The sequence below is a fragment of the Thunnus thynnus genome, chromosome 22, assembly GCF_963924715.1.
Source record: "Thunnus thynnus chromosome 22, fThuThy2.1, whole genome shotgun sequence".
Classification (NCBI taxonomy): Eukaryota; Metazoa; Chordata; class Actinopteri; order Scombriformes; family Scombridae; genus Thunnus; species Thunnus thynnus.
In genome coordinates this window covers 18,019,859-18,030,798 of record NC_089538.1, presented here as the reverse complement: position 1 = coordinate 18,030,798, position 10,940 = coordinate 18,019,859, and the positions used below count along the sequence as shown (strand labels likewise).

General features: G+C 39.4%; 1 protein-coding gene across 1 annotated transcript; it reads right to left on the bottom strand.

Moving 5' to 3' along the window:
* Nucleotides 1–1,403: 1,403 nt before the first annotated feature.
* LOC137174957 (mucin-22-like) lies at nt 1,404–10,276 on the bottom strand. Its single transcript, XM_067580511.1, has 19 exons — nt 10,139–10,276; nt 8,842–8,990; nt 8,506–8,697; nt 8,283–8,378; nt 7,762–7,894; nt 7,446–7,627; nt 7,110–7,301; nt 6,887–6,982; nt 6,366–6,498; nt 5,978–6,231; nt 5,654–5,845; nt 5,428–5,523; nt 4,900–5,032; nt 4,466–4,767; nt 4,130–4,321; nt 3,904–3,999; nt 3,288–3,420; nt 2,977–3,159; nt 1,404–2,827 (listed from the first exon to the last, which is right to left on the bottom strand). The coding sequence occupies exons 2-19, from the start codon at nt 8,986–8,988 to the stop codon at nt 2,784–2,786; spliced, it is 2,796 nt and encodes a 931-aa protein (XP_067436612.1). The 5' UTR covers nt 8,989–8,990; nt 10,139–10,276; the 3' UTR covers nt 1,404–2,783.
* Between the last annotated feature and the right edge of the window lie 664 nt (nt 10,277–10,940).

Here is a 10,940-nt window from a genome sequence, read left to right as displayed (position 1 = left end):
CATCTGATAAATAAAGAAATAAATAAATAAAGCTGTCAAATAAATGTAGTGGAGTAGAAAGTACAATACTTCCCTCTGAAATGTAGTGGAGTGGAAGTATAAAGTAGCCTAAAAAGGAAATACTCAAGTAAAGTACAAGTATCTCAAAATTGTACTTGTAGTACTGTAATTAAGTAAATGTACTTAGTTACTTTCCACTGCTGCTGTGGCTAACCTAAACACAGGTTTGGAGCGTTATTACATTTGAGTCAGCACATATTTCAACCTCATCAAGCAGCTCTTCCAGGCCAGGTGTGATTGTAGCAAAGACATGATCTTTCCTAGTGTATATCTTTGCTTAATATAAATTATTGTGGCATTCACTGGAGAATATGTAGATTCAAATACTGTAGTTGAATGCACAAAATGAAATAAATTATTAACTTAAATCTGTTGATGACTTGACTTGGTTTTCTCTTCGTTTGTGCATTTTCTGCAAGCTGGTGTCTGTATTCAGCCAAAGATCATTTGCAAGGGAAGGGACTCCACTCTGTAACACGACTGTACAATCACAAGTGGATCACAAGTGGACAAGTGTTTTTATAGTTTCAACAACACCAACAGAGTGATAAATTTAGTCTTGCTGACTGTGTCACGTCAGTTTCAGGAGTCACGTTCTCCCACTAAAAGTTTCATTTATATCATAACAACAAAGATGATCATTTTTAAACCAAAACCTCCAGTATTTGGATCAAGTATTTCGCAAAAAATAATGTGTGCCAAATTTAGTGAGCTTCACATGTTATTTCATGTGCTAGAAACATATTCAATCAACATTGCATATCTTCTGCTGCTGTGTTTATATTTAATGTTACTATTTCTACTTTGCATACTGAGCATCTTTGGCACATTTTTTTCTTTTAGGATAAATTTAGGTCTATCTTATCTTATTATCAAGTTGTAGATTATGGGCATTGGGCGGCATTAACGTAAATATATGTATGAAATCAGCCTTTGTATTGTCAAATACCCGATATTTAAGGACTTGGATCAGGGCCAGGGCCAAAAAACTTGATAAATAAATAAATGTATAATTGCAATAATCATGTTTCTTGAAATCCTTCTATTAGTGGTAAAATATAGATGAATGACTTCATGATCGCCTTGGATTTCATTCACTGAAAACTCGTCTATATGTCCCAAATGTTATTTGATGGACTCTGAATAAGTAAGTGTTAATAGCTAATTTAATTTTTAAAAAGGCAGAGAAATTTGTAAATGCACACAGACTGTAATAACAGTGATGCTGGGCTCTTACAGGCCACTTATAGCTAAACAAAATAAAACTGCGGATGAAGGGAGGATTGTTGCTCTGTGTTCACGGTGTCCTCTGAAAATGACAAAAATCACAATAATGATGGTAATGGAAATGGTTGATTCTGTGAGATGCTTCACTGCGGTATAAAGTAGAAGCAGTACACCGGCACACCTATAATGTCTATAGATAATATTTCAATATGAGTCACTGCCTGCTTTATAATAAATTGTCCATGATTGTGGTCATTGATTTCTGACAATTTATTAATGACACCAGGAGAACCAATCTGTGTAAAAATAATTATTTAAATTTTTTTTTAGTAAAAGTACAAATGTTACATAATGTAATGTGCAAAATCAGTTTCACCAGTATTTGGTATCATAAAGCATTCTTCATGAGCAATTGCTCATTTGCATGTGTTCTCGCACATGCATAGATCCACTCACACACGCACATGAAAATATCAGCCCATGCAGGCTTCATTTTAAGGACATGTACATACTTTCTCATTCATTCATTCAACATTCACACCACACAGAATAATATAAGATATAATGCTGGCATCATTATGAGTGACAGGAGAAGAAAAATATATTATTTGTTTGCTTGCCTTGTGTGTATAAAAAGAAACATAACACATACATATAAATCTGCTGTGACATGCACAAAACAAAATAATTATGGTCCTTCATAAGGGCACATCTGCCTATTCTGAGAGTAAACAAAAGAATATAATGATTTAAAAATAGTTATTCATTCAGCTTTGTGACAAGAAAAGCCTACTGTTTGACAACTTCTGCAATTTACCATAGGATCTTTTTCTGGCATCACAATTCAATAATTTGACGGCTCCAGGCCTTACCACAGATTAACTGAGTCATGAGATATTTGCCTGACTGTAATAATGTAGGCTTAGAATGTAACCAGATCCTAACCCTCCCTGAAAAATGTATAAATCCTGACATCTACCAGTGAAAGCCAGGTACTGCTTCACTTGATTTGGTTTTGAGGTTTGGTTACTTGTAATGGTTCTGATTGTAATAGTGCTTCTCATTTGTGTGTCATTCTAGCAATTTAATTATATATATTCTACATTGATTTGCATCAGCGGCATCTGCCTGCAATTATGTAGCTCATAAGACATAAATCCAGCAGTCTTATGGTTACCAAACGAAGATTGGGGGATTACACATAACATTCAATTAAAAACTCTTCAAAAATATTTAACTTCTTTGTTTCAGAGCTTGTAGCAGATGTGACAACAGTCCAAAGGCTGCAGAAGAGTGACCTCCCTCCACCACTCCCTCTTCTTTCACCTGCGGTGAGCTGACGCAAATAAGCACGATCCTAAGAATCTGGGATATACTGTGTAGAGTTAACCTGCTGGGAGATGTTTTAAGTTTATATTCAGTTGCATGTGTTTATGGATAGTGAAGTTTTCTTGTCTCGATTCATGTTTTCTTGTCTCGATTTGGCGTCAGTTTCCTCATAGCATGGCCAGACCCAGCACACCCACAGTGACCAGGAGAGCTATAGTGAAGGATGGGAGAACAGGCAATTTTTTAAACATTGAATTATTAAAAAAAAAAAGATTGATTAGCCATTCTACAAATAAACAGTATCTCCTTAGGAAGAAGTTATAGTCTTAGATATCTCACGAAAAACAACCCTATGCTTACCATGTGTCAGGGATTGCTGTAGTGTAACAGCGTGGTCAGTGGTTGGGGCAGCGGTACTGGGGGAAGCGGTTGTGTTGGTGGTGGTGTTGGTGGTAACTAAATTGGTGATGGTGGCATTAGGATCTGCCAGGTTTACAACAGGGGTCCGTATTACTGTGGTGGGGGATCCCAGAGCACCAGTAGCTGAAGGTGCAAGAATAAGACAAAAAACATTACTGATATGCTTTTAGCACATGAGAAAATATTATCTTCGACTGCTGGAATTGCTGATGATATGTCTGTGAATTTATAAATTGGAAATGTTATCTTACTGGCGCTGAATGTTCCAGTGGCGACTGAGATTGAATGACTTTGTGCTCTAGTAAGTTGGGCCGGTATGGTGACAGCAAATGTACACTGGATTTTGTTTCCATCGACACGGCCCTTCACAGAGTTCACGTTCAGCTGCAGAGCAAAGACAGTTGAATGAGTTTACAATGGTTTATTAATGTAAGCAATATTTATATACCATGCAGATGATGATGGATTAGGGTTTGCATGAGCAGCAGGTGACTGAGCCATTAAATGTGTCTGTTCAGTATTTGATTTGTAGAATGAAAATAAGATTACATGGAACAAGCTTAATATATGCAAGGAGATAAAGAACCATTCATAACAGAATGGATCCTTATGTCTGTCTCTGTCTCAAAACATAGAAATGAGGTTCATAACCAAACTCGATCAGGTGTAACTATCACTGTTCATGTACATTTTTTAAACAAATTTATCATAGTACTACATTAGATTTTTTCTTATACAGGAAATCCAATAATAGAATAAAAGGTATGTCAGACTGCCATGAAAGTGGGCTCCAACAGAGCAATATATATATTCTCACCCAGCTCTATCACCACCACTACACTGAGCCACGTAGAGCCATGTACTCACCGTTGTCTGAGTCAGCTGGTCATTGTTGAGGTTAGCGCCAAAGAATTGTACATTGCTATTGTTGTTTGCACAGATGTAGCAGGTGGCATTACCTCCCTGTTGTGCAAAACCAGAGACAGTAATTAGTAGTTGTTGACACAAATTGCTTCAAACAAATTATATGATTGGCTCAGGCTTAGGCTTCATGGTACGTTCTTCTGTGAGTGAGTGATAGAACTTAACGTACCGCTGTGACATCAAGAGACAGGCAGGCAGAAAGGTAGCCAGTAGATTCTCCTGAGAGGCCAAACTCAAAGTTTCGACCACTCGTCTGCCTGGCAGAAAGAAAGAAACATGATCCTGCTTGTGAGGGGTCGCAGTCAGAGGGCTCATCTGCACACAGCTGTGTGCTCCCACAATCTGCCCTAGAGACAGGTGTCTGCAAGGAGAGGAGAAAGACTTAAGAGGGTGGGATAATGTGTGATGTGTGATGAGGTTAAACATCATCAGTGGAAGTGAATTTTTACTTTAGCCAATTCTGTTCTATTTCATAGTCTTCTTTGAGTTTTGTAAAACCACTCACCTCCAAAGTTTCTACTGTGGTGTTGGGCATCAGTGGGCCAGCAGTTGTAGTGGCTGGTGCTGCTGTTGTTTGGGCTCCTGTGGTTGCTGCTGCTGTTGTGTAGGTTCCTATGGTCGCTGCGGCTGTTGTGTGGGCTCCTGTGGTTGCTGCTGCTGTTGTGTGGGCTCCTGTGGTTGCTGCTGCTGTTGTGTTGGGTCCTGTGGTGTTGGTGGCAAGTTCATTTTTGACAGTGGCATTAGGATTTGCCAGGTTTACAACAGGAGTCCGTATTGCCACGGTGGGGGATCCCAGTTCACCAGAAGCTGAGGGTGCAAGCAAAAAACAAAAAACATTACTGATATGCTTTCAGCACATGAAAAAATATTATCAGTCTCTTCAACTGCTGGAGTTGCTGATGATATGTGTGAATTTGTTTATTTGAAACGTTATCTTACTGGCGTTGAAAGGTCCAGTGGAGATTGAGACTGAGAAACCTTGTGCTCTAGTAAGTTGGGCAGGTACAGTGGCAGCAAATGTACACTGGATTTTGTTTCCATCGACACGGCCCTTCACAGAGTTCACCTCCAGCTGCAGAGAAAAGACGGTTGAATGAGTTTTCAATAGTTTACTATTATAAGCAATATTTATATACCATGCAGACGATGATGGATGAATTAATGTTTGCCTTGATATTGTATGAGCAGCAGGTGACTATACCATTAAATGTTTCTGTTCATTATTTGATTTGTAGAATGAAAAGATTACATGGAACAAGCCTTATATACGCAAGGAGATAAAGAGACATTCATAGCATAGAATGTATCGTTATGTCTGTCTCTGTCTCAAAACATAGAAATCAGGTTCATAGCCGAACTAGATCAGCTGTAACTATCACTGTTAGGGTCCATTTTTTTAAACAAATTTGTATATCACCCAGCTCTATCACCACCACTACACTGAGCCACGTAGAGCCATGTACTCACCTCTCTCAGATTCAGCTGGCCATTGTTGAGGACAGCGCCAAAGAATTGTACTTTGCTATTGTTGTTTGCACAAATATAGCAGGTGGCATTACCTCCCTGTTGTGCAAAACCAGAGACAGTAATTAGTAGTTGTTGACACAGATGACTTTAAACAAACTATATGATTGGCTCAGGCTTAGGCTTCATGGTACGTTCTTCTGTGAGTGAGTGATAGAACTTGACGTACCGCTGTGACATCAAGAGACAGGCAGGCAGAAAGGAAGCCGGTAGATTCTCCTGAGAGGCCGAACTCAAAGTTTCGGCCGCTGGTCTGCTTGGCAGCAAGAAAGAAACATGATCCTGCTTGTGAGGGGTCGCAGCCAGAGGGCTCAGCTGGACAGAGCTGGATGCTCCCACAATCTGCCCTAGAGACAGATGTCTGCAAGGAGAGGAGAAAGACTTAAGAGGGTGCACTATGATGAGGTTAAACACAATCAGTGGAAGTGAATTTTTACTTTAGCCAATTCTGTTCTATTTCATAGTCTTCTTTGAGTTTTTTAACATCACTCACCTGTAAAGTTTCTACCGTGGCGTTGGGCATCAGTGGGCCAGCAGTTGTAGTAGCTGGTGCTGCTGTTGTGTTGGCTCCTGTGGTTGCCGCAGGGGTTGCTGCTGCTGTTGTGTTGGCTCCTGTGGTTGCTGCTGCTGTTGTGTTGGGTCCTGTGGTGGTGGTGGCAAGTTCATTTTTGATAGTGGCATTGGGATTTGCCAGGTTTACAACAGGGGTGCGTATTGTGTGGGTGGGGGATCCCAGAGCACCAGAAGCTGAGGGTGCAAGCAAAAGACAAAAAACATTACTGATATGCTTTCAGCACATGAGAAAATATTATCAGTCTCTTCAACTGCTGGAGTTGCTGATGATGTGTGTGTGAATTTGTTTATTTGAAATGTTATCTTACTGGCATTGAAAGGTCCAGTGGAGACTGAGACTGAGAAACCTTGTTTTCTAGTAAGTTGAGCCGGTACGGTGGCAGCAAATGTACACTGGATTTTGTTTCCAACAACACGGCCCTTCACAGAGTTCACCTCCAGCTGCAGAGCAAAGACAGTTGAATGAGTTTTCAATAGTTTACTATTATAAGCAATATTTATATACCATGCAGACGATGATGGATGAAGTAATGTTTGCCTTGATATTGTATGAGCAGCAGGTGACTAAACCATTAAATGTCTCTGTTCAGTGTTTGAACAAAAAGAAGATTACATGGAACAAGCTTAATATACGCAAGGAGATAAAGAACCATTCATAACAGAATGTATCGTTATGTCTGTCTCTGTCTCAAAACATAGAAATCAGGTTCATAGCTGAACTAGATCAGCTGTAACTATCACTGTTAGGGTCCATTTTTTTAAACAAATTTGTATACCACCCAGCTCTATCACCACCACTACACTGAGCCACATAGAGCCATGTACTCACCTTTCTCTGAGTCAGCTGGCCATTGTTGAGGACAGCGCTAAAGAATTGTACTTTGCCATTGTTGTTTGCACAGACGTAGGTGGTGTCATTACCTCCCTGTGGTGCAAAACCAGAGACAGTAATTAGTTGTTGACACAGATGACTTTAAACAAACTATATGATTGGCTCAGGCTTAGGCGTCATGGTACGTTCTTCTGTGAGTGAGTGATAGAACTTGACATACCGCTGTGGCATCAAGAGACAGGGAAGCAGAAAGGAAGCCGGTAGATTCTCCTGAGAGGCCGAACTCAAAGTTTCGACCGCTGGTCTGCTTGGCAGAAAGAAAGAAACATGATCCTGCTTGTGAGGGGTCGCAGCCAGAGGGCTCAGATGTGCAGAGGTGTGTGCTCCCACAACCTGCCCTAGAGACATTTTTCTGCAAGGAGAGGAGAAAGACTTAAGAGGGTGAGATAATGTGTAATGTGTGATGAGGTTAATTACCATCAATGGAAGTGAATTTTTACTTTAGCCAATTCTGTTCTATTTCATAGTCTTCTTTTAGTTTTTTAACATCACTCACCTGTAAAGTTAATACAGTGGTGTTGGGCATCAGTGGGCCAGCAGTTGTAGTAGCTGGTGCTGCTGTTGTGTTGGCTCCTGCGGTGGTGGTGGCAAGTTCATTTTTGATAGTGGCATTAGGATTTGCCAGGTTTACAACAGGGGTGCGTATTGTGTGGGTGGGGGATCCCAGAGCACCAGAAGCTGAGGGTGCAAGCAAAAGACAAAAAACATTACTGATATGCTTTCAGCACATGAGAAAATATTATCAGTCTCTTCAACTGCTGGAGTTGCTGATGATGTGTGTGTGAATTTGTTTATTTGAAATGTTATCTTACTGGCATTGAAAGGTCCAGTGGAGACTGAGACTGAGAAACCTTGTGTTCTAGTAAGTTGAGCCGGTACGGTGGCAGCAAATGTACACTGGATTTTGTTTCCAACAACATGGCCCTTCACAGAGTTCACCTCCAGCTGCAGAGCAAAGACAATTGAATGAGTTTTCAATAGTTTACTATTATAAGCAATATTTATATACCATGCAGACGATGATGGATGAATTAATGTTTGCCTTGATATTGTATGAGCAGCAGGTGACTAAACCATTAAATGTCTCTGTTCAGTGTTTGAACAAAAAGAAGATTACATGGAACAAGCTTAATATACGCAAGGAGATAAAGAAGCATTCATAACAGAATGTATCGTTATGTCTGTCTCTGTCTCAAAACATAGAAATCAGGTTCATAGCTGAACTAGATCAGCTGTAACTATCATTGTTAGGGTCCATTTTTTTAAACAAATTTGTATACCACCCAGCTCTATCACCACCACTACACTGAGCCACATAGAGCCATGTACTCACCTTTCTCTGAGTCAGCTGGCCATTGTTGAGGACAGCGCTAAAGAATTGTACTTTGCCATTGTTGTTTGCACAGACGTAGGTGGTGTCATTACCTCCCTGTGGTGCAAAACCAGAGACAGTAATTAGTTGTTGACACAGATGACTTTAAACAAACTATATGATTGGCTCAGGCTTAGGCGTCATGGTACGTTCTTCTGTGAGTGAGTGATAGAACTTGACATACCGCTGTGGCATCAAGAGACAGGGAAGCAGAAAGGAAGCCGGTAGATTCTCCTGAGAGGCCGAACTCAAAGTTTCGACCGCTGGTCTGCTTGGCAGAAAGAAAGAAACATGATCCTGCTTGTGAGGGGTCGCAGCCAGAGGGCTCAGATGTGCAGAGGTGTGTGCTCCCACAACCTGCCCTAGAGACATTTTTCTGCAAGGAGAGGAGAAAGACTTAAGAGGGTGAGATAATGTGTAATGTGTGATGAGGTTAATTACCATCAATGGAAGTGAATTTTTACTTTAGCCAATTCTGTTCTATTTCATAGTCTTCTTTTAGTTTTTTAACATCACTCACCTGTAAAGTTAATACAGTGGTGTTGTGCATCAGTGGGCCAGCAGTTGTCGTGGCTGGTGCTGCTGTTGCGTTGGTTTGAGCGTAGATGCCCACAAACATCCAGGACAACATCATAAAAAGGACAGTGAGGACCAGTCTGTTGTCCATGCCTGGAGTAGAAAGGGAAGATCATTCCGTTAAATACAGAAATATAATGAGACACCTCAGCTGCTGTTCGAAGTTTTCTTCGTCTGAAAATGAAGAATTTGTGTGCAATTTCAAATAGGGATGAAAACTAGGGATGTGCAGAGAGCCCAGTATTTGTATTTGTATCTATATTTGTTGAGGCAGGAAAATTATTTATATTTATATTTGTATTTGTATTTGTATAAAAATGGAAATAGGTGTAAAAATTCAGTTTTTGTTTTGAATTCAGTTTCACTTTTATTTTTTTGATAATGCAGTAAGTTACAATAAGTGTTCATGAATAAACTATCTTAGAGTGGAGGTCACACCGGGTCTCGACTGGAGGGACCCAGATCATAGACGACTGTGCTGACTACTGAGCTAAAACTTTACTCATCACCTCATTGCATTACGATACAATTAGTATTAACAGAAGCCCACTCAGACCAAAATGTTACCATGGTGATGGATCAGGCACAAAACTCAAATAAAGTAATTTTTCTCCGAAACGGCAAGACATAAAATTACAGTGTTTATGTTGAATAGAGAAAACACTTTAGGCTTTCAAAATATCCAGCTCCCATTGGTTGTTGATATTGTTGAGAGAAAGCATTCGTTACAGTATGTGAAAAGGAGTTCTGTGAATCTGCACTTGATTGCTCTTCCTTTACGGCCAGATGTGTGTCACTGACCTGAAATTGAATTTTTTGAGAACTGAATGTGGAAGTATATAGAGAGTTGAATTTTCAGTGATGATCAAATACAGTTTCGGAGCAACTGAATTCAATTTCATAATATTACATTCAGTTTCACGTTTATTGGAATTCAATTCCAAACTAATAAATTCAATTTCAAATTGTGTGATTCGACTTTAGTTTTTTAATGCATTTAGTTGAGCACTTAAAATTCAAATATAAATGATTCAAATTCACTTTCTGGTGACACATTTCTGCCTGCATGAAACACTTAATAATCAATTGCTTAAAATATACTTAATTAATATTTTAAAAAATTTAAAAAAAAGAACAAGTATTTACAAAAAAATTCCATTGATTACATGTACACCATATTTCATTCTTCCAGAAGTCATTAAAGAATAGAGAATAATGTAATGCGTATTGTTCTAGCATACCTGTAGGTCTTATTATCTTCAGTTTGATGGGTGAAACTGGATAATGAAGCAAAAAGATGTGCAGGTCTGTAAATGAAGATCTCTCTGTAGTTTTATTCTCAGGTGTGGCTTACAGGTGAACCGGCACCTCTGATGTCTTTAACAAGATTCCAGGTAAAGATGTGACACCTGTTCACTCTGTGTCGCTATTTAAAACGATGGTGGGAGGGAAGAAACATCATGGATGATGTTTCCAGAGGGCGTGGTGGGGTGATGAATAAGGGAATAGGGGCTTAAGGGCGTGTGTGATGGAAACCACACATGAAGCCAAGTCACTGCACAGCTAATATTTTTCGTTTGTGATGGTGTTAATTTTCTCAATTCTTTTATTTCTTTGAGCCCTCACGAAGCTCTTAACCTACATCGTTAACCTGATGAAGACACAAAAACAAACACTATATTTACTGTGTATAGTGTCTTCCTGGATAGTTCTTTTATCTGATACAGCAGTCACACAGTAACTTCATGTAAAACAGCTCCTTAGTTGATATAATGATTTGAAAAGGTTTACATATACTGTATGTGAGTGGACAGATGGGGGTGGTCCGGTCTCTTTCTTTTTCTACGTCAATTCTAAGACCTATTCTATTTAAAATCAAAGTGACAGGGGTGAAGTTAGAGCATTGTTCAGTATATGCTATTACTAGTTATGTGTGTATTAAGAGTGAAAAGTGGGGCTCAAATTTAATTACAGGTGAGAATGTGAGAAATCAAAAAAGAATGCAGAAAATAATCACAATTATCTACTACTGTGCCTCTGAAA

Coding starts and splice junctions, on each gene's coding strand:
- LOC137174957 (XM_067580511.1), bottom strand. CDS start 8,988: ATGGACAACAGACTGGTCCTCACTGTCCTTTTTATGATGTTGTCCTGG. Junction 7,895..8,282: donor GCCAGCTGACTCAGAGAAAG/GTGAGTACATGG, acceptor TTTGCTCTGCAG/CTGGAGGTGAACTCTGTGAA. Junction 7,628..7,761: donor CACTGGACCTTTCAATGCCA/GTAAGATAACAT, acceptor TTGCACCCTCAG/CTTCTGGTGCTCTGGGATCC.